Genomic DNA, 25,413 nt, shown 5'->3' with positions numbered 1-25,413 from the left:
TTAGATGGTGATTTCATCTCGCAGCTGTTGCTCCCGTTCAAGTATTTTTTTTTTCAAGTAGGTAAAAATTGAAGGACCATCATAGTTCTTCTATTAATAATACAATCGCGTAGTAGAGTTATAAGACAGGCACATCCAGTCCTGAATCATCACGCCCTGCGCAATACTGACACGAACGTCTACTTAATTACCTTTTTTTTACTGTTACCTCTGTCATACAATTATAGAAAATCTCTTACTCTGAAATATTTAAATCCTAGCAATTCTGCATTCTGAGGGTTTGTCACTCTTTTCGTTTAAAAACACAACGATTACGTATGTGCCCTTTTGAATCTTGCCACCGTCTTTGCCCAACAACAGTTACCAGAACAAGTACGTCTTTGTTGAATAATAATCGAGATCTTTCTTTCCTAGGATGAAACAATGTTGGTTCGAAATGAGTGAACGTAACTGGGGTGGATACATCGGTAAATACAACTTCCACGTTTCAGAAACAATTCCGGATTGGGTTTTCTTCACCTGCACGCACGATGTTTCCAAGCTGACCTCGAGGTGGTATTAGCAAATCAGGTTCGTTCCAACGGGGGTTTCTATTTGGCTCTTAACAAAATAATATGTGTTTAGAAGAGGGTCTGGTAACACCACTCTGATGCAGATATTTGTCGACAAGTGGAACACAACCACCACTGATGTTAACCTCACAAGCCAGGTGCAACAACACCAAAACACGGTTACTGACAGATCTTGAGTCCTTCAAACGGAATTCATATCTAGTGACTAATGATTTTGTTACTGTTTATGTGTAAAATCCACAACAGTATTATTGTTTATCGATATGTGATATTGGTAACACAAATTAAAGATGCCAATAACCCAGACTCCTTTAAGATGTGACTCTTAGGTCTGTCAGAACTATATCATCAAGAAGACGCAAAATAAGTGGCAAATTTGCAAAGATTGAATCGTCAATCGATTTCTCCCTTTCTTTAATTAATATTCTTATAGTTGCTCCCCAAGAAGTTGTACGCGCAGTTTATCAGCTTGTTTACCCACGTAAAGTTTTGTTCATCGAGACACTTTCATACAAGCAACTGGCACGGCAACACCTCTGATTTCACCTTTTTCATGATGTCAGCCAGGTTTTTTGCGACAGTGCCTTCCAACTTGACAACAACGCTGAAATGTCCAAGTCAGAGGTTTGCAGTTGATCAGTCTGATCTTGGAAAATCTCAAGCTCACCTGAGTCGATCCTTTAACAACACGACTTCTAAACTCAGTCAAATCCATTTTGGTGGTAAAACTGCTCAGATCAACATCAGCACCACATCAAACTGAATAACCGCGGTAAATGTTAATAAACATTTTATATAATATTAAGTGTGCTTTAATGTGAAATAAATACGTGCTTGCGGGTTTGGTGAACGCTCACATGTACATATGTCAAATATAACAGCAGTAGTTTATCATGCCTTAATAAACAATCATCAACTTCGACTGGTGGTGCAAGTCCATAAGAGTCAAAATACAATCGATGTAGCGGTGTCAACACTTATGCAACCCAATGACTGCCAGGTCCTTTTGTCAAATCCAGGTTGACAACATCGGTAACCGTGGCACAATCAATGCAAGTTCATTTCCCATAAAGACACCACGAAAATTCTTCTCTGATAGTGTCATCACGATTAAATTAAGATTGATCAATAAATGCGCGTTGTACCGGGAAATGGAGGACCTCTGCATGAGAACATTCAACGGCTCGTCTGTGGTAGTGGGAGACTAGTTCCTATTTTGTTTTGTTTACGATGCGCTATTCTTCCAAGAGAGGCTCCGCCTTTTAGAACCTTTTCAGCGCTATCGCAAATGCAGTTCCGACAACGCCTAATGCCGAAGCATTTGCAAATGCTTGAACCACCGCTGCTAACAACGCTTAAATCGCTGATGGGAATAGAAACATTCAATCGGTATTTGCAATAGGGTCACCTCTAAACTGGTTAATTTTAACGTCACCGAGGTGTAATTTTATTTGGCCCCATTAACCTGAGGGAGTTGTTTGGTTCAAGCAGATAGGAATATTTGCAGTTATTTTTTTAGAAGAAATAATTAGTTTGAGCCAACAATTGTTTTAAATGCGTTTTTGTTTATTTTTCCCACTTGATTTTCATTAATGCTGACCATCATTTCTTCATAGGCCATTTTTTTTTAACAATGTAACACTTTCAATTATGTAGTTTTCATATGTCCACCAATTACCCTCATTTGACCACCAGGACGATCCAACAACAGAGTCATATCATAAAACAAAATATCACAGCAAAATTTCGGTAACAATCTGCAACCATCTGCCGGAGCTGCACCCAACCTTGCATGAAAATACATATCAACAACGGTCTGTCTGAACAACTCCATGTGCTCACACTAAAAGTCATATATCGGGCACAACATTCAAAGGTCATGTTAGAGAATTTGCAAACAAGTGTTCCCATTTTCATGCCGGTCCATATGCGACTCAAAGTTTCATATTCACGTGCAATATGATTGACGTCTTCATTGGTATTCTGAAATTCGTCATAAGGCACCTGATAACGGTTTAACCTCAAACAAATTTTAGTCTCTTGCTAATTGTCAATATAATTATGGTCTGCTTTTGACTATTATATCGTTTTATACTTTGAAACGCAAAGAACACGTGTTTTAGTGCGGTAAGACCTTGATGGGCACGTATTTGCAATGTAAACTGCCCAACAATACGTCTTAGTGAGTGTGAATATGCGAATGAGCGAGAAACGACATCGTCGACGCTGTTCCTGACTGTATAAATAATAACAAAAGTGATTCTGCAGGCAGTGAAGGGGTTAGCAAAGGCATCTGTAAATCAAAAGTTTCTGATACAAATTTACCATCTGCAGTACCTGGATCAAGCCAAATTGCATGGCTGGAGTAGTACTTATCAAACAAGGTGACAGTGAGAACATCTCTAAACTAAAAAACATATGCGACGAGGGAAAGCGTACATGGAAACCTCAATGTGGCTACAATGAACTGTGATCGATGCTGTGCAAATCCAAAATTGAAATGACTACAACTTATATATATATAAATATATATATATATATATATATATATATATATATATATATATATATATATATATATATATATATATATATGAATTATCATTAGCAAAACTATGTTTTAGGTCCCGTAAGCGTATACAGTCTTTGATCTGCATGATCAGTTACATCTTTAAGAAATGCCCTAGTTAGACCAGCTGTTCTCGTGTAAACACCGCTGTATTTATCAAGTCAGAATGGTCGTGTCTATGTCGACGTTGTCAAGAATTGATTTAATTTCCTTTCCATCGATGAAATAACGGGCACTGTTGAAGAATGCCATAATTCCTTTGTTGACAAATATCATTTGGGAAACAGCATCGTAATTGGTAATGTTGACTTGTACATATTTTCCCTTTAGTTTATAAGAATGCCTCATATGGAAGAAAACCTTATACGTGGCTTGGACTTGTAAAATTTTATTTTTAATTGATTGGGGTCTCCGGCCGTGTATGAGTAATACTAAAAATGTCTTTTACTTGTATCCACCAACTGAGCTGCGTCCATATAAAATGCTGGATTAGACAAAATTTTGAACTGAGCCATTGTTTATACAGTATTAATTTATTATGATACCTTGCTTTTGTACTACAATATACAGTATACGCCAGTTATTGATTTTTCTAATTCGGTTCAAGTACCGGAGTGGACAGGAAACTCTTCCATAATAGAAAACATATAATAAATAGGAAACATATAATACAGTTTCTTTCTTTATATATATATATATATATATATATATATATATATATATATATATATATATATATATATATATATATATATATATATATATAATGATATATCACATACCCAAATTGGCCGAACCCTAGATTCAAACCCATGCAGAAAGAGATGAGATGGCAGTGATCCGTAACGATGAGCGCTTTACACTACTCGGCCACTCATGGCCCATATATATATATATATATATATATATATATATATATATATATATATATATATATATATATATATATATATATATATATGTGTGTGTGTGTGTGTGTGTGTGTGTGTGTGTGTGTGTGTATTCATACATACATCTAGATAGATACTCAAGCGATCGATGCGAAGAATATTTAGAACGAATTTATTGGGGTCTCTAAAAATGATATCGTTCTTTCCAACGAATGGCAAGCAAGCACTTTAGCAGAAATGAAGAAAAGCAGCGCAAGCACAAGAGAAAATTAGTAATGTCTATCAGCAAACACAAAACCAAAATTGTTCACCTTATTGAAAAGACGTTACTAACGTCAGTCTGACAAAAGTGTTTGGTGTTGTGGATAATTTGTAGCTATTTGCGCGGACTCTTTTCTTAAAGGTAGTGCATTTATCGCCGAAAAAGATAATTCTGCTATGATTAAACTGAAATAGGCAACTTACCTTTTTGAGAAGTGTTTATTTTAAAGTTTGTGTTACTCCGGACAGACCCTGTGGGTATTTGTATAAAATACCACTGGAGGCTTATAACAACATAAAAACGCTTGCCACTTGAAGAATCCATGGCATCCAAGAACACTTGATTGCGATCTTATGAACCCCTTTCTAAGACAAGAAAAGCAAAATAGCCATGTATAATATGCACAAACGCTCCAGCACGTTGAAAGTCACTTAATTTGATGCCACAAACGGCAGTATTTCGCTTAATGCAGTTGTCAGCGATGGGTCATTTCATCCGATATTTAGGTCAAGCATAGTTGATTCATTAAGTTTGGAATTTTGTAGAACACATTTACTAGTGTATCGGATGTGATATTCGGCGTCATTAACTGTGTTATCGGAGTCAAATCGTGTAATCAGCTTTGATGGACATGTGGACCTGTTCCTTAATATTGTCACATGCTTAAACAGCGATTGGCACAAACTCATGTGATTGCACGAACATTTGTGACTGCACAAACACCCGACGCCGATACAAAAATAAACCAAACTGGTTTTTTTTAAAAAAAACGAAATAATGACTAGGTCCGTATGAGCTTCAGGTTCTGTCCTGATATAATACTAAAATCAAAACAAGCTATTGAGGGACTTTTTAATTCAAAAATGCCTTCTCTTTATACAAGCATGACAACTATGCAACAGTTAAAACAGATCTCTCAACGTCACGGAATATAAATAAAATATCACGTGCGAAATGATACGATACTTAAATTATTGAAAACCATGTTTGCAAAGGATGAAAACAATCGATTATAGACAGCAACGGTTATTTATCTACCACCAGATGCTAATGCAACGGCACCAGCAACTGCACAACAACTGAAACAATTTGCACGTGGGCGTGACATACAAAGAAGCGCAGGAAAAGCTAATATACTTCCGATATTAGTTGGTTTTGAGGATGAGCCAAACCGTCATCGTGATGAACAAACCTCTCTTCGGAAATAACAAAACAAGTTGCATCTGATATTGATACCGAAGCTGCCGAATATGTTTCTCAACGAGCACAGCAATCACAAGTACCTAAATTTAAATATCATACGATTATTGGTGACAGAGACAGAGAAATCTACTTGATTTGCTAGCCTTACTTCTCTTGTCTCAGTCTAGTCATCTCAGACCAGTCGTCTCAGTCAAGGCCCCGAGTGGCCGAGTGGTCTAAAGCGCTCACCGTTCCGGATCACTGCCATCTCACTTCTGTCTGCGTGGGTTCTAGTCCAAGGCTCGGCTAGCGTGGGTACGTGGGAAAAGCCTGCCAGTAGCTTCTCGTGGGTCGGTGGTTCTTCCCTAGGTTTTCCAGGGTTCTTCCTCCACCAGTTATACTGGCCGCCATGTATAGCCTATCTTGTGCTGAAAAATGGCGTTAAACCCTAGAACAAAAAGAAGTCTCTGTCAAGGTGTCCACGCGCCACGGACTACTTTATCAAGGGACGTAACCAGAGTTGTCTTATGCTTTTTCTGATGGAGTTATTTTCGGATCAAACAAACGCTAACACTTTGGGACATTTAACAAAATAATTTGTTGGAGTCGAGAGAAACAATAACTTGCAACAAAAAAAAAGATTTAGAAAGAAAACGATAAATATAAGACAAAAAGAAAATGGACTACAAGCTAGGAAATATATTGACTCTTAAAGGTAGTAGAGAAAAATCGTAAATGTTTACCACCCACTGGGTACCTATTCCATGTATATAGTGCGATTTATGGATGATGGAAGTTTCGCAAATTATGCAAAACATGAATAGCAATTTCAGAAAATTCACGACTGCATGAGTCTAATGATTTTTCCTTTCTTTTTGATGACTGGGAAACAAATGAAATAAATGTGTCTCTGAAACCGAACCAACTTCCGTCGGAGAAAATAACAAAATCAGGAGTGGAAATAAAAAACGGTCAAAGAGAGTAGATTTACAGAAGAGGACGAACAATTTGTCAAACATTTTGTTTTGAAAAAGAAAATATGAATACCAAACGCAAGACACTGGGACACATAAAACTAATAGAAGAATATCTTGAGAAAAGCAACGAGACGCGACCTATGCATCAAGTGCCGGCACCTGCCCTGAACAGCATTCTCTCAATATTTGTCCTTTCAGTTCGTCAGAATGCTGGAAGTGAATACGAGCCGACAACATTGAGAGGTAAAAAAGGGCATACATACTGACTGATAAGACACAATCGAATTGGAAGAATAATGTATGAGCAAATAAAATTATGCATAGCTCAACTGATATAAATTCAATTTGTTTGAAACATAAATGAATTTTTAAATGAGTGTAATAATGAATAACCAATTACCCCAAAATTAGTATGTAATGAAAAATAATTGTATTCATAGTTTTAAAATGTAAATTACCTTATAAATTAAAGAACTTGACTGATGAAGCAATTTAAGGCCCTTACCAACATGGATGACAAATGATTAAAAAAAAAAAACAGAGAGAGAGAGAGACAGAGACAGAGAGAGAGAGAGATTTGTGACCCTAGGTACATGGCTTTTTATAACTAATTATTATTTATTATTAGGTATGATGGGAAGTTTTGAAAGATATCTGATACGAAATAGATACAATTGCAGCTTGGTTTATGGTCATTAATTTTACCAAGCAAGAGAGGCCCTAAAAAGTAAACAGAAAGATTTGAAGAAGAAATGAAAAGGAAACAAACCCAAAACTGATGATGCCGTAACTGATGATGACATAACAAACTGTATGAATACTCGCTTTTGGGCCCAGTACACCATCAAGTTTACTGAGCACTTTGTAGTTTAATAATACTTTGCACTTTGGGATACGGGGAGGAGGAAAAGAATACAGAAACATAAAGTGGGGAGACATATCATTAAAGCAATATTGCGAACTTAACCTAGAATATTTAGAGTTTAACGAGAGAAAGACGAAGACAAGGGCCGGAGAGGATATGAAAAACACAATAAATGAAAAACCAAGAATGTACGCTAACCATCTATTTCCAGATAGATGTCCGATAACTATCTACAAATTTTTCATGAACAAACGTCAAAATTAATTTTTGAAACCCTGACCATCCATTTTACCCTAAACTTGTAACTTACGTGCATGCACCTGGGCCAAATGAGCAATGGTTTTTACGTGCAACAGTTAATGCCCGAAAGCTTAACTAGCTAATGAAAAAAATGGCTTTGAAAGTAAACTTGCCAGATTAGGCTTCTAAACGCATGACAAACTCTAGCGTGAGAAAATATCTCTGTTAGAAACTAAAAGAAAACAATGTTCCAGAAACTCAGGCTATACACATCACTGGCCACAAAAATCCCAACTCTCTCAACAACTACAGAAAATTAGTAATAGCAAGAAATGTGTTATGCCAAGCATCCTTTCTTCTAATTTTGTAAAACATCCCCATTGTGCCCCAGTTTAATCAAACATGTGCATGCAATCTTTAAAGACAAATAATGCACTTACCAGCCAGAGGAAATCCTTTATCAATCCACACGTTATTCCACAAACAAATCTCTATGTAGCAGATTCGTCCACTACTAGTAAAAACACCTGCAATATTTCCAAGACAGAGAATATAAATTTTCCACGAAGTCTTCAACTTGAAACTTCATCACATGGTTATCAACTAGGGTCTGTATTTGGAGGGTATTTGATACAGGGTGGTAAATGTACAGTCAGTATTAATTACAACACAAGTAAGTCACAGGTTCCTGGAGTCACATTGGAGATACAACGCGCTGGCCACCCTTTGGCTAAGGCTGATATTGACATTAATGCGCGTTTGGCTATGCCACTTAATATTGTCATATATGGATTTAAATTTACTACACCGAGAATTAATAGCGGTTCGGGCACAATCTTGAACCGTAGCGACACCAAAGCAATCAATGATGAAATTGACAAAAGCATTAGAAAAATTTCTCAAAAATGTTGGAAAAATACACCAAAACAGGATCGGAATGGACACTTGACTGAAGTCAAGATACATTTCTAACTATTTCAACCGTTTGGTGGATCCAGCTACGTGCCAACAGACAATGTGTTCCGCCACGGTTAGTAACAAATGTAAAGAATTCTGACAACAGATGTGTAGATTGGGCGATTTTATCTGAGTTACACCTGGCTAGTGACAATAAAGACCAAACTTGAAAATACCAGCATCACATGAATGAACGTATATTTTGTCAAAAAACAGAGTATCCTGTGTAGATTACTAAGGCCACGCTGAAGAAATGGGACACACTTAACCCAGGCATCACTGTTAATGTGTTCGTTTGGGATAAAAATGTGTTTATACGTTTACACTATCCCCACATGGATGAAACCAGTTTCATTTTGTTGGTACCTGAGTGATATAACTGATGCACAGTCTCTACAGTCATTACGTGCGGATAACAAATCTATCCTGCCTGCTTAACCGACATAACAATCACATATATAAGAACTTTCCTTGCTGACGCTGCACACATGTATTTAACACACAACATCTCCTCAATGACCATGAATTTTATTGTGATGAGAGCAGCGAAAACACTTTGCCGATAATAATACCATATAATTCAATGACGAATATTTCTGAGGACACAATCCGATCACTTATACTCACTAAAGTCCAATGATAGTCATAGAGACTATCAAATCAAAGATTGTTTTCCTTCGTGTATTTTACAAGTTTGAAAATCCCCAAAGTTACTAATCAGATTAGATTTAAATGTTCCTCAAACCTGAAATGGTAAAACTGAAATAATGTATGTATTAATGGTCATCTTTTAATGATCTACCAATGTATATTCCATTATGATCACAACCATTTTCCTGATAGTCAGATACATTAGAATTTGGGTTCCGACTCGGTATCATTATCATTCAGGTTCACATTTGGTATCACTATTCATCTCAATCGGACTCAGACTTGGTATCCTTTTTGATTTCAATCGGATTCAGACTTGGTATCCTTATTGATCTCAATCGGATTCGAACTTGGTATCCTTATTCATCTCAATCGGATTATGACTTGTTATCCTTATTGATATCAATCGGATTCAAACTTAGTATTTTGGTTGATCTCAACCGGATTCAAACTTGGTATCCTTATTCATCTCAATCGGATTCAGACTTGGTATCCTTATTGATCTCAGTCGGATTCAGACTTGATATCCATATTGATCTCAGTCGGATTCAGACTTGGTATCCTTATTCATCTCAATCGGATTCGAACTTGGTATCCTTATTGATCTGAATCGGATTATGACTTGGTATCCTTATTGATATCAATCGGATTCATACTTAGTATTTTTGTTGATCTCAACCGGATTCAAACTTGGTATCCTTATTCATCTCAATCGGATTCAGACTTGATATCCTTATTGATCTCAATCGGATTCAGACTTGGTATCCTTATTCATCTCAATCGGATTTAGACTTGGTATCCGTATTGATCTCAGTCGGATTCAGACTTGGTATCCTTATTCATCTCAATCGGATTTAGACTTGGTATCCTTAATGATCTCAATCGGATTCAGACTTGGTATCCTTATTGATCTCAATCGGATTCGAACTTGATATCCTTATTCATCTCAACCGGATTCAAACTTGGTATCCTTATTGATCTCAATCGGATTCAGACTTGGTATCCTTATTCATCTCAATCGGATTTAGACTTGGTATCCTTATTCATCTCAATCGGATTCAGACTTGGTATCCTTATTCATCTCAATCGGATTCAGACTTGGTATCCTTATTGATCTCAATCGGATTCAGACTTGGTATCCTTATTCATCTCAGTCTTCTGTGTGGACATGTTATTCCTCCAGCAGTTCCTCAGGTTTCAAATATTGCAGGTTTGGTCAATAGCAGCAAGTGACAAATAATTGAAAAATACATTTGTTAGACAATGATGAGAAATGTGGAGGTTATCGTTACTTGGTGCATTTATTACAAATTTATAATTACGCGAACAACATAGACTTATAATAAGACTCATGCCTGACAGATTGTCTAAGTTTTAATAACACATGCAGTACTTTTTTTTTTTTTTTTTGGCGTTCTTAAAGTAATTTAAAAGGCGCACGTATCGTTTAAAGTTTTTATGATCTAATCGTACCACTTTAAATTTCAAAAAATAAACTATTCAGAAATTTATTTGAAACGTCAAAATTTGCCTCGAATGACTTTTAGTATTTGTTCATCTTTCCGTTATTGTATAGAATTTCTGATGCTTAATAACAGTTTAGTAGTGTCCCGCTGTTTGTTCATTTGGGCTTGGTTTTCGTTGTTGTGTTAGTTAAGCTACATAAAACGTTTGAATATCAATCAAAGGTAAGGAAATTGTATCGTAAATGAGCAAGATATATATATATATATATATATATATATATATATATATATATATATATATATATATATATATATATATATATATATATATATATATATTGATTTAGCTTTTGGTTTAACATCTTAGCATTGAATAAAACTTACATAACGTTCATCACATGAATGTTAACGTGACAACAATTTCTGTAAAACCACATACTGGTAAAGAAAACAAAGAGAACAAAAAACGCTGTGTAGATATAATAACTGATATGTATATGCACCTTGACAATGCTTTTAGAATTTGGCATTGACATCATTATCTGTATAATGGAATAACTGTTGTAACGCATAAAACAATTGATGCACAGTTATGTCCCTTCGATGGTTAATAAAATCAAATTGTCAAAACGGTTAGTTTTATGTGCAGAAAAACATAATTCCACTTAACCTTTTGAAAGATCTCGACACCGGAAATGACCTGTAGATGAGGAGCAGTAAGATAATAAACGTTCTATCGAAACTTTTAACACAAACAATTATCAAGCCCTTCAACATTGATACAATGAAATATTCGGGATATAGTTTGCCCTTACATAAATTTACATAAAATAGTAGATGTCGTTACGTCTCATCGATTTCAAGGTCATTGAAAAATATTTTTCAGCATCCGTAACAAGTTGAAATAAACTAGATGAGACGTAATAAATGTAAATGTTTAATTCATGTAGAAACAGTCATATAGCGTTTTGCAGGCACGGCGGTTTTTATGTTTTGTTTGTTTGTCTTGTCTATGTTTTGTATTAAAGAGTCGAAAGCGCTCAGGCTAATTAGATACTAGTTTTGCACTGTTCGTTGTCAGTTTATCGCATTTATCTTAATCAATCTCTGACACGCGATCCCTTGCTGGATCCAGTGCAATGGAAAGGATTGTTATTCACCGTATGATTTGTGTTATATATATATATATATATATATATATATATATATATATATATATATATATATATATATATATATATATATATATATATAGTTCTACGAGTTGTCTTGTTGTTCACAATGACATATGCAAATTGATAAATTGATTGTTTATCTTTCACTCCAATCTTCCTGAGTAATACATGGTTATGCCAAGTCGTTGCAGGCTACTTGGATGTACTAAGTCATTCTGCGCTTATTGGTTGTACTAAGTCACTCCACGCATCCATGGCTGTACAGAGGCTTTCCACTCTACCTGGTTGTGCCAAATCACTTCACAATACTGGAGATGACTAGATAAGCAGTATATTTGATAAGTGAATGCCAACGAATTGATAACAATGCATAATGAAATTGTTAAATACGTTAAACTTACCCTTAACAACACAATTTTAAATATTTCTTCTAAGCGTTATTTGCTTAGACCATAAGAGTTGTCCTTGCTTCGCTTTAGCACATTTCATAATGTGAGCTATACTGTTAGAAGAGAGTTCGGATATTCAGTAATCTAAATTTTGGAAACTTGATCACTCTGAAATATTTCGCTCAGATGGAATCCTGTCGAACGCACCTTGAATTACTCTTGGTTACTAAGCCAATTTACACATTCTAAACGAAATAAATATTTGAAGTAAACACATAGAAAAGTCAAAGCCATTATCTATGTATGATCAAATGTTGAAGACAAATTGTCTGACAGATCATTATTACTATCATTATTATTACTAATATATCTACATTAATATATGTCGAGATTCACGGGGGGGGGGGTGGGTATTCGGGCTTGCTTTGCACGAGCTATCACATCCTCAATATCTTTAAGAAGAGTTAGCTGGTAACTTTTGGACCCACTTGTCCATTCAAGCACGTGGATGGAGAAATCAGTTTCCTCAAAAGAAGGTTTCATTTGTCGAAATAATTCACATCATAAAACTTCCAAGTGAAAGCACTTGACCGAGTGAAAACATCTATGAACATTTTAGTTTTCGACATAAGATTTTGGTAGATTCAGGGCAAGAAGGTAACCATGTTTAGAAATGCAACTACTTTAATATAATGCATAAAAGGACAAACTTAAATACAATTTGAATGAAATATCTCCTTGTTGGGCATACTTGATGGTTTCTGATTTACCCTCTTTAATTCATACGCCATGGTTTTTCAATTTACTACTCAAGCTAGATCTTGCAAGATTAACAAAATAACTTACAAATAAGTTGTATTATAAAGGATACATTAAATGTTTTTGTTATCAATAATTCATATAGTATTTGTACAACGCATCATTTGAAATGTATTCTAAAGTTGCTTTAATTCTGTGTAGTTATATACTGTGTATCTGAAGAAACACATTGCACCGATTTTATTAATTGATAATATGTGGCCAAATGTTTGAAATATAGACAATGCAACTCAAGTCATACATTTTTTAATAAAACCTGCATGTCAGGGACTATTGAAAAGGATTTCTTCATCGTATGGACGTTTAATCTACATTCTTACCAGAGCCTGTTGACACCAATATTTGTGATCATCCTGCCGATGGTTTCCCTGATATTACAAGCGCCAAGGGAACTCGGCTGATAAATCCGAAATTAGTTTTATTAGTAGTAGTATCCGGGTGCCATCGGCATCCGATTGGTACATAGTTGAGGACCCAAATGGCTGGTATTTGTGAAATTAATATGGATTATCTGTACCCCAAGTGTTTGATTACTTCCATGGAAATGTTGGAACAAGTAATTGCTCAGTTCAAAACCGGTTTGGGAGGATTAAATTTCATTGGGTCTCCATTTTGTTCTAAAAATGGCATTACTTTCAAAGTGTATCAACTGTTATTTTCTCTTCTGCTCACAGCTACCAGTGAGATTGTCGATAGGACCCACCGAGATCGGATTAAAACACACTTGAAGAAGTCCTTATTGGTACTACATAAAATATGTTCGTGTGCCTAAAGCAAACTAGCATCGATTTTCATGCTCAACTTCCAACTGTAAATAATTGCTCTACTCCTAAAGAACATAGGAAACCTATTTGTGTGTTTGGCGGCTAAAGCTATTTATTACAAATTATTCAATTCATGGAGTGGAGTCGGAGAGCATTTTCGGTGGGGTGGCTTATTAAGGGCCAAGAAACAAATTAAATGGTATAACCTAAATTATTATATTTTAATACATAAATATATTCTGAACACAAGCTTATTTTCGTTAATTAAACCAAGCTTCACGCATATATTGGATATCTCCTGAGATCAAATCAATAGTCCACGTTTGCTATTGAGTTAAATATGCGTGACGTGAGTTACTGTCAAATCGGTACTTTCAACTTGTTTTTTAATCATTCTATACTTTTCTGTCAATTTTCCACTATTCTATATTTTCATATATCATGTTTAATAAAGATGTCTTATTCTTAAAACGTATTACAAAATTAAGAATAGAATCTACGTTTTCAGTCAATTACTGAATACCGGTTTTCCCCCCTTTCTCTCTCTCTCTCTCTCTCTCTCTCTCTCTCTCTCTCTTGATATTTGTATATCATTTTTGGATCTAATATTTTGAAATTCACGATTATCGTTTTCTCGCCATATTCGCTGAAATGAAATCTGGCCAAAATACATTTATTATTTACAGTAATTTGCCAACAATACGTGGCGACGGAACATTCCGGGTCCTCAGACCTCGTCAAGAATGCGTGAAATCAGCTATTACATAGTTCACCTCTACGAAGCCTTTATTATTTTTCAATAGCCGTTGCAAATGATATTTATCATGCAGAAAATAGCTTTACATCTGGGTATTCTTGAGAACGAAATGTTTGGACATTTTATTTTAATTTTTTATGTTTTAACTTGTAATCCTTTTTAAATTAAATGTTAATCGGTTCAAAATAACTAGTATTGTGTCGACAAAAACATACATACATACATACATACATACATACATACATACATACATACATACATACATACATACATACATATATACATACATACATACATACATACATACATGCATGCATGCATGCATGCATACATGCATGCATACATGCATACATACATACTGTGACAGGACATAAACGACATAATAAAAAGGAACATTTTTATATGCTGTCAATATTTAGGTTGATCAAGACCAGCGTAATTTTTGTTTCTAAATCATTGTTCTTCAAATCTGCTTAAGAATATAGTACCATCATCCTTACCTGTAAGTCAGAATGCACTTGATCGAAGTCACAGGTGTTGAATAACCTTGCAATGAAAGTAATAAATCATTTTTCTTGCATCAATAATTAAGATGAAGATGAAGCCTCACGTGAAAAGCTTGCGGTATTTACTCCACTAATTTAAATCATCATTGACATGTACAATGCAAACGTACCATGTTGAGGTTAACCTGCCACAATAGACAATGAACAATCATTATAGTGGAATGTTTGCCATTAAATAAACATGTTTATTCCTACTTCCAAGCGCACTGGTTAGAAAGGGGTTTCGGTGTTGGATAGAATTTATAAAGATTAGCGTAATCTGTTTAGTGATGAACATAAATATTTAACCCATGTTAGTAAGCCATAAAATGTAGGTCACATTTACCTTCTTTGTTTGTAAGTTATCGCTACAAAGTATGCAGTATGACAGTTTATATAGATATCTAGCACTGGGGCATCGTGCCGCAGACATGCATCATCATGTCCCACTCAGTCACATTATCCTGATACCAGGCCGACAACTCCGAACACTAACCTCTTAATGCTGCGCGGCAAGTGAAGCAGCTGCTAGGTACCATGTATTCTAAGTCTTTGATATGAGTCGACATCGGTTCGAACCCGCGACCTTCCGCATCCGAGACGGACGCTCTCACCACCTAGGTCACCGGAGCGGTTGTACATGAACGTATAAAACAGACTTAAAATAAAAAGTGAAATATGGACAACAGTAGCCGACTTTTGTCATGCAGGTGTGGTACTAGCCAGATACATCCTCACACCAAGTTTTGTTTAATGTAGGTAGAACAGTATACGTATAAATTCCTTGGTGCATACTAAACAATTAGGTCTTAAACTCACAAAATACCACTAGCCAGTACAATATGCAATTTAGGTTACATTGACCTTCTGTTGTAGGAAGGTTATGATACTAATAAATATATATACAGCAAACTAGTTTACTAATAACATGAACAAAACTTGATAATAAGCTTCAGACACAAATTTTAGCCAAATTTGGTGAAGCGTGGAATGTGAGAAACAGTGACCTACTCTTCTGATGAAGGTGTAGTAAGCCTCAAATGTATCACTTCACCTTGTCTCATGATTCTAAACATACCATGTGTTCATACGTAACCAAAAGTTAAAACAAGACAATATATGCTATGAAACTCGCATCAAATTGTTGCCTGAGATCTATGATACAAGAATGAGATGAAGAGATACAGTACATGTGCTTATGTAAACTCTTCTTTTCGGTATCAACGCTCATGCCAAAGGTAATGCAGAAGCTCTCCACCACTTCATGGAGGTGAGCCACAGAGCATATAAAACAGCCATCTCTATTTTTTGCCCTGGTGATTATAATTACTTCGCCCCGGGTTATTTATAACAATATCTTAAAAAGTCAGAGACAAGGATTTCAGATATAGAGTTAAGCGTAATGCAGTTCAGGAAATCCATGTTTTGAAATTTACTAGTTTACAAAGCATTTTTAATTTCCGTGTATTGTCAAGTCAAAGTTCAAGCTGAAGTCAAAACAGGCATACACAAAGTTTGGACTATTTTTTTAAATATGTAAATTTCATACGCATATATACAGTTAAGAGCTTATCACATAAATGCATTAGAATTTCATGTATAAAATGTATATTAATGAGTTAGAATCAGATTAAATACAATTAGATTTAGAATTAAGATAAAATCAAGTACCACACATGCATTCGATTAAAACGCTTATACATAAAGAAAAACGCAAAATGGTGCTTAGAACACAAATTGCTATTTTAGAATTAGGAATTGCTGAATGAAATAAAGAAGTATGCTGCTCCTTAAATATGGCACAGCCTTGTCACTCCAAAATCAATCCGTTAGAAGTGAGAAATGACACACTATGAACACACTTCAAACAACAGGATCTTTTTTCATTTATAAAAAAGAGCACCATTTATCACAACTTGGATATAAGAAAAGAAATATCAAAATTGGAAAAAATTAAATATAATTGTTATATCATAAATATAAGTAATTGAAATAATAAATAATATTAATAAATGTATGACATAAATCCATATGGAAGAAAAACCAAGGGGAAATATGATGTGTTGCTGTCCTAACAATCCATACATAGCATACACACAATACAGTATACATATATAGCAAACACATGACGTAGGGAACCTCTGGCAAAGGTCACTAAGACATAAAAGGAAGGGAAAACTGACTAGGAGTTAAACCTTACACAGTGGAACCAACCTTTAGATAATAACACTAAGGAATATAACAAATTACCCCATCAAAAAATTCGAACTTTAACTAAATAATTTTGGATCTAAATTCGTTTGGAAAAATAAACAAACAACACACCTTTGGAGGAAACACCTACACATAAAGTACCTTAAATGTTTTTAAACTTGGGAGGGGGATCTGTCTGGTGCCTCCCAAAAATAAGTATATTCCGTAGAGCTACTGAAATTAAATAATTTTGGTGTAATATGCTGGCTTATGTTAGTTATCTAATTTATTACAAGCAAGTGTGTAGATGCATGCTTAAGGAGATGAGGTTCGGAGATAAGGGGAAGGGGTTTATCATCTGACAAAAATGCTTTTGATGTCCATAGCTACACGACATATGAACTCTTCAAATGAGAATCATTGTTGTAAATTTCGATATCATATTTTGCCTTAATCACAAGAAAATAAATACCTTGTCGTTTAAATGCAAGCAGTCAAACATTTTACCGTGCTTGGATTTGTGTTGCACGCACCCGACAGCCTTCTACGAAAACCATCATCTGCCATCGTATTGCGAAGGGTAAATCAAGGGCTGAAATATTATTTGAAATAAGGGATCAATAAGAACGCTTTCTTTATTATCAATTTTTTCTTTCTTCATTAATTTTTCTATCAGTCTGGTTGGCCTTACATTGTGAATTTCTTTTGCTGTATGAATAGAATTTTTTTTAAATAATTAATTTTAACCTCGCCAACTGCTGCTATTATTTATAACATTTAGTTATGTCTCAGATATTCACAAGCTACAATATATGTTTCGTTACTGTTTCCAGCAAATGAATTGATCAGGCTCTTTGTAGTTTATTTGCCTCAGACCTATATGAACCCAGAGATTCATGGGTAAAGGAAATTGCACGCTAAAGTTTGTTTACATTGGCGGTTACATGGAAAATGCTTTGGAAATTGCAGCTCCTGGAATATTCGGCAATCTAGAAACAACAAGATAATGGAAAAACTCTGCGGTGAATGACGATAATGAGGCCATCCATTACACATAACTTGGAACATATAGATAAAAGTATATTCAAAGAATAATTTAAGTAGTATGGAGAGAGAGAGAGAGAAACAGAGACAGACAGAGACATAAAGAGTTGACATTCCACAATATTCTCCCAAACTAAAATTTTATTAAGTAGACATTAGCCCGACAGTTCAAGTACATATATAAAGGTCACAGTAAGCCAGCTATCAGAGAGGTCCCAAATCGTTGGGCTTATCCTCGGCTTAGTACGGATCGCGTTTACATTTATTTGATGATATTGTGTCCTAGAGAAAAAATGGAGCAAGTATACATTATGTTCATACACAATTTATAGATGACGTATTTTGGCTGACCGTCTCTCTTACAAAGTGAAATTTATTGTTGATAAAAAAAATTAGTGAATAAAACCAGCTAAAGATTTGAAGTGATTCATTGAGAAATGCTGAACTTGTTTTAGGAAGAAAGTAAAGGTCAACAAAACAAATGTCAAACAAAGACGTAAACAGTTCACCAGATAAGGCAAACTGGAAGTCTAGCCTGGTTATTTTCTTTAAAAGGTAGGTCTCAACATGTTTATCTGTTGAAATGCATAGCCTGTCAACAAAATCTCTCTCTCTCTCTCTCTCTCTCTTGATCAGAAATTCATTTATTTAATCGGTCTATGCTGCAATTCCATATACCATTCTATCAGGTAACTTCATTCTAATGAAAGTAATAACTTACACCTCCTCCATTTTGCTTTGTAGAGAGATATGTCTTAGTGTATTGATATCAGTCGATACGTCATTGATAGAACACGTAACCCATAACACTATGTACACCAATAATGAAAGGGATATAAACGCAATGTTTATAGTAAACCAGTCTACTAGAGGTGAAACACTAAATATACAAATGTCCTTGCTATCATCAGCACTGAAGGATCTGTTCCATAACATGTCCTAACTGATCCATAACTTGTCCTAATTGGTCCATAACCTGTCCTAAGTGGTCCATAACTTGTCCTAATTGGCCCATAACCTGTCTGTACTAATTGGTCCATTACCTGTCCTAATTGGTCCATAACCTGTACTAATTGGTCTATAACCTGTCCTAATTGGTCCATTACCTGTTCTAATTGGTCCATAACCTATCCTAATTGGTCCATAACCTGTCTTAATTGGTCCATTACCTGTCCTAATTGGTCCATAACCTGTCCTAATTGGTCCATAACACATCATAATTAAGATCTCGCCGACCGATGCATAAAAATAGACAACAACAACATACATTTCCTGTCGATTTGACTTTCGAAAAATAATTTGATAACGTCATACTTCCGTCATACCTTTTTTTCAAAACACGCGATCATTTATAAATTAAGAATAACAAGTAAAGAAATGATGCTAAATATTCATTGACTTCTAAGCTTTAATTTAGTTTACTATCATCACTCTTTGAGAACTCGGAACTATTTCCACATCGAAATAGTTATTACGTATTTCTTAAAGGCCTGAAACTGTAGCGTTTTAAAAAGGAGAATGTTTTATTTAACAAGGCTCTCTTAATTTAGTTACAGAGTGATCATATTGCATTTGGGTACCTATCAAATACCTCCACTCTAATATGACTATAACATTTTACCTTCACTTGCTCTTCTAAAATCACCGTACTCAAGAATAAACATGTTTCGAGTTTATCTGTAGATAGCAATTCAATCGATAGGCTTACGATATTTGTACATGCGGCTGAAAATGAGATGTGTTAGAGATTCCTTTTCAGTCAAGCATACTCGATAGATTTTTGCCTTAAAGACAATTCTGAACTTTGTGGATTCATAATGAAAGTGTACCTCTTGTGAAAAGCTCCAAAATGTGTTGATTGTACATGTATTGATTGTTTATCGTCTACATCCTTGCCAACCAAAGGCGGACTGACAACGATTGAGGTAATTATTTCGGGTGAGAGACTGGAGTGAAAGTTATATTAAGCATTGATCATATTGTTTTTTAAACTTACTTGATGTCGCTAACTATTTCTTCGGTTGGACGAGATAATGGTGGATAGGTGTCGTTAAGAGCAAAACAGAAAGTATTAGCGTTAACCATTCGTTGTTAAATATAAAATGCAAATATTCCAAAAACAGCCTCCAAAAAATCTAAGAATCGTCTCCTTTTCCTAACATATCTCCCTCCCTCCCCTTCTCTCTCTCTCTCTCTCTCTCTCTCTCTCTCTCTCTCTCTGGCAACAGGTCGCTCCTTCTTTAACTTTACCGAAAAACAAGTGTTACATGTATGTTATTAGGTACTAAATTTATTGTTCAATTACATTTTCACTGTGAAGAGCCTGTACAAAACTTATAGTGCATTACTCTTCTATGATTCTGACTTAAAAATCTCTTCTTTACTGTTGACGTTACCATAGCTGAACAATCACCGGCATATGTATCTAAAAAATAGGCTCAGTAAGTCTCTGCATATATTTCTGAAGATAGGGACTTCGGCTCAGTAAGTCCATGCATATATTTCTGAAGATAGGGACTTTGGCTCAGTAAGTCCATGCATATATTTCTGACGATAGGGACTTTGGCTCAGTAAAGTCCATTCATATGTCTCTGAACATATGGACTTTGGCTCAGAATGTCCATGCATGTATTTCTGAAGACAGGGACTTTGGTTCAGTAAGTCTCTGCATACATTTCTGAAGATAAAGTAGAGAGGGAAGGTAATATACAGGTAAGGTCACCCAAGCTACCATCTACATAAGGCTTCGTAGAATATTGAGTTGTCTAAAGGTACAATGGAATTATGACAATATTAACACATTATTTTATCTTTGAAGGTTAATTAGACAAACAAATAAGTCAATTATAGTATAAAATAATGTTTCCGATTAATTTAATGTAAAATAATCTTGGCAAAGAACTGAATCTCTATTTCGCCCACGTCTGTTCATTGTACTAATAAGCATTATAACAAAGTGGACGGTATAAGAGGTTGTGTATTTATTGATTAATTTGAACATATGTAGTATATCGATAGATCATACAAAAAATGAGAAAATAAGGATTAAAGCTTCATATGTTAAGACATGACAAAATGTCTGAACATCAAATCGTGTAATGTTACAAATTGAAGGTCTTATTCCAAAATTTCTGATAATAACATCATCGTGGCAAAGAACGGTTTATCTTAGCCATATACATAATTTCATAATACTTGAACTTTGTGTACAAAACTTGTTCACTGCATTTAGAATAAGCAATATAGTATACTCTGGCTAAATTATACTATGCACTCATCCCTCCCGGGTAAATATTCACCACTCATTACAAATATAGTAATACATATGCAAATACACGGATAAAATCAATACCGTTGATAAGTAAGAACTAAAAAACAAAAACAAATTCAACCTCTGACTTTTCCCTCCATATATTTTTTCAGACATTATGATGCTGAGACTTTCCCTACGTCACAGACGCTTAATGAAGCTGATTGGTGCTATATTGGGTGCTAGTGCCCTCCGCATGCTGCTAACAGTTTATCAGTTTTCACAGGAGCCCCCTTATCCCGTAAACTTTGCCTACCGCAGTGACCAATACGATTACTCGCATCTCTTTTTAGCACCTAATAAATCAAAAGTCCTCAATATCTGTGTGATGGCAGGATATGAAGGAGTAGAAGAAGAGCTAGAAGTCCTTTTGAAATCTGTGATATTGAACGCTCATTTATATAGTGTTGTTATATATATCATCTGCGGAGATGGATCAAGGCCATTGGTTCAAAATCTAATTAATAATTTGCACCATCCTTACATTAATATAAAATATGAACTAACAGATCTGAATAAGACGCAGATTCTCCTTGAATTGGAGAAAATCAACATTGCCATCACGTATCACGCAGGGATTTATGGGATGGCCAAAGTTTATTTACATAGACTGTTGCCAGACCTGGAGAAGTGCATAATTTTGGATACTGATCTAATTTTCGGGTCTGACCCTGCATTTTTATGGGAGGAATTCCGAAATCAAGACGGATCAGAAATAATTACCATGAAAATAAATACTCAAACCGCAACTCAGTTTCAAGCCAGTTCTGGAGTTGTTCTCATGAATTTGAAAGCTATGCGTGAAAGCAATATCGAAGAAAACTATGCTATAGCGGCGCGAAGCGTCTGTCCCAGAATCCCAGAGACGAAAAGAGAATATAGGGATTGTGTATTGGGTGATCAAACTATATTATTTGGCGTGTACCAGATAAAGCCATATTTATTTCATAGTTTGCCTGGATCCTGGATTCTAGAATTCTGCCACGGATTCCTGGGTTTTACTTTTGATACACATTATAGCAGTGAAAAGAATTTATTTTTCGGAATCGCTCATTTTAATTGTGTATCACGCCATGAAAACATGGCATTTAGAACGTACGTTACACACACTGGAAAAATGTACTTCGATAACCTGAAACATTATGTAAGAAACATAATGAATTTTAAACTACATTAAAATATTCGATCAAGCTAACTCTTCAAGGACATATCTGAACCGTTGGATTCAATCAAGTGAAAATGCAATAGGCATTAAGTTGTAAACAGGACACTCCAGGGCTTTGAAAATTGCTATATTCTCATATACACTGCATAAAGATTACTATGAAGGAAAGACAATATATTCGAGAAGAAGACCTAGATATATTAAAAGCTCTAAAATACTGTTTTTCCATTTGCAAATTTTGTAAATAAAATTATGCACAACAATAAAATTCTTAACTTGTAGAAATGTTAAAGAGGATGTTAGTGCGTCTTCTAAATTCTTGGACAAAATATTTGAGAAGACTACATAAATTCCTTAAACGTTACATGAATAGTTAACCTTTCTTGTTATAGACGAACTAAGGTGTGTAGTGTGAATTTCTTGTCCAAATTACTCCATTAGAAACAAATGAATTTCTATATTTTAGAAAAAACTCAATTACAGGCAGAAATAAAAATGGTTTTCATTAATAATACAATATAACTTGACCACATAAAGGATTAAAAGTTAGACATCCCCTAGTGTAGCATTAATACCAGCAAGCATTAATACCAGCAAAGAGAAAAGTGCCTTTGTAGACACTTTTTATATAAATGAAATATGTTAATAAAGGACACTATTATTGGACCAGTTTCTCCATTTTATTCTAAAATATCATCAATCTTAGTAACATCAATTTTTTTGTGTGTCTGAGTGTTCTTTATAGACAAAGTGTTTGCTGTAATTCGTTTAGTAAGATAAACTAAGACTCACTTAATTTATAACTCCTTCTGCTTCCAAAGTACATTTTGTGAAAATTGTTTAGGAGGATCGGGTAGATGAGAGCAATGTAAGAAGCAAACTTACACGAAGAAAAACACTGCCAGCGTGACACGGACAATTGCATTTACTTGAACTGAGATTCGAAATGGCAACAGTAAAGGTGCGAGACCAGTTGTTTCACTAATGGAGCCTACGAGGATCTGGTCTTTGGAGCACAAAGTCAGTTTTACACAAGTCCGCAAATGCAAATCTCTGCAGGCTGAAGTTATATAAGAAACATCTCAGTCAATAACTAAAAAAGGTGTACACGTTAATTAGACCGCATTTTTACATGTATAGATTATTGGCTGGACAAGATTTGGTCAGAACTTAGTAAGTTTCTTTATTGTTAATTGCCATGTTCTTGTTTTGTTGGGAGAAGGGATTGAGAGAGAGAGAGAGAGAGAGAGAGAGAGAGATCCAAGTACCCAAGTGCATTTTTAATAAATTTAGAACGATTTATATTTTGAGTATTCTGTGAGAAGATCTACATATTTAAATATGGACATCTATTACTGTTCGAAAACTAGATATAGAAGACCCTTTGCACGACTACCCATCTATCTACTGTACCTAAACGTGCTACGACGAGAAAACCATGAAAGTATCCTTAGAGTGATATCTGAGAGGAATCTAAAATGCAGACAAAACATTTACCTAGATGTCCAGTGAAGACCGGACATTTCTCAAATTTACGTAATGAGTTTCAAATCTAACAATCTAATTCGATCCATTCATTATTTTTCTTTTGCTATCTCTGATAAACCATAACAAATATTAAGATTTTATGATGATGTTTCTCGTGTAGAAAATTTATATAACATAGAACATGTTCAGAGAGGTGGTATTTAATACATACATGTGTCATACCTCAAGTATATATTCTATAAATACTGAGTTTCCATGTTCGTTGGCGTTAAGGATATCTTAATTATCTATCAAATTGTAATATAACTTTATTTAAGTCATTTAGGTGTAGGATAGTTATATTGTAATTATTTAATTATTTTGCTACCCAATATTGTAGTAAAGCGCATGTACAATGCGTGTTTAATAAACCTATTCACAATGCTCGTTTCGGACGAGTTGCCGTTCGTGATATCGATCGCTAAAAATCAAGACGAGGCTATTACTGCTGTGTGAATGCTCTTTATATTGACTTGGAAGTGGAGATCGGCTTTGGATAGTCTGAATAATATCATGAAATCGTGTACATGTACTTATAATTTTGATAAATACATATGAGCATTCTGAACAATAATAATAATAATAATAATAATAATAAACCATTTCCACAAAATGTTGGTTTTTTATATATTAAAAAACAAAAAATAAATAACAAGTACATGGCCATGCAAATGAAAAATTTCTATCAGAAATTGGTTTTATAATAAAAAAAAATTATTCTAAAATGTATTTTATCTTATTTCGAACTATTACCAATGTAAGCAAGTTCTAAGTTTTAATAATATTTGTCAATTCATGCTTAGTTGTGTATACAGTTTAGCAGTCAAAGCATGTTTAGGCGTACGTAGTTGTTTAAATAAAGTTTAAGTGCAATCAGTGGGAACAAAAATCTATATCCTTGTAGATTCAGAAGGCAGCCCATACCCACAGCTTCTGTCAAACTTAAATTTAAAATAAAAAATTTCTTCGTCCCATTAGACTAATACAAATTTTAGTCTGTAGTGAAAATTCTAACCTCTGACTAACGGCCAAAATGTTAGTTTCAAACGTTGAAAATATTTACAGAAACCCCTTTTCCGAGTCCCGAATCTAAG

At 34.8% G+C, this 25,413-nt stretch overlaps 1 protein-coding gene across 1 annotated transcript; it reads left to right on the top strand.

Moving 5' to 3' along the window:
* Nucleotides 1–20,048: 20,048 nt before the first annotated feature.
* LOC149786825 (xylosyl- and glucuronyltransferase LARGE1-like) lies at nt 20,049–24,846 on the top strand. Its single transcript, XM_089978272.1, has 2 exons — nt 20,049–20,242; nt 21,741–24,846. The coding sequence occupies exon 2, from the start codon at nt 21,746–21,748 to the stop codon at nt 22,802–22,804; it is 1,059 nt and encodes a 352-aa protein (XP_089834398.1). The 5' UTR covers nt 20,049–20,242; nt 21,741–21,745; the 3' UTR covers nt 22,805–24,846.
* The last annotated feature ends 567 nt before the right edge of the window (nt 24,847–25,413 follow it).

The sequence above is a fragment of the Sinohyriopsis cumingii genome, chromosome 12 (genome assembly GCF_028554795.1).
Source record: "Sinohyriopsis cumingii isolate HCF-2022 chromosome 12, ASM2855479v2, whole genome shotgun sequence".
NCBI classification, from domain to species: Eukaryota; Metazoa; Mollusca; class Bivalvia; order Unionida; family Unionidae; genus Sinohyriopsis; species Sinohyriopsis cumingii.
Note: the sequence above shows the minus strand (reverse complement) of the source record. Positions and strands in the feature narration are given on the sequence as shown.

Coding starts and splice junctions, on each gene's coding strand:
- LOC149786825 (XM_089978272.1), top strand. CDS start 21,746: ATGATGCTGAGACTTTCCCTACGTCACAGACGCTTAATGAAGCTGATT.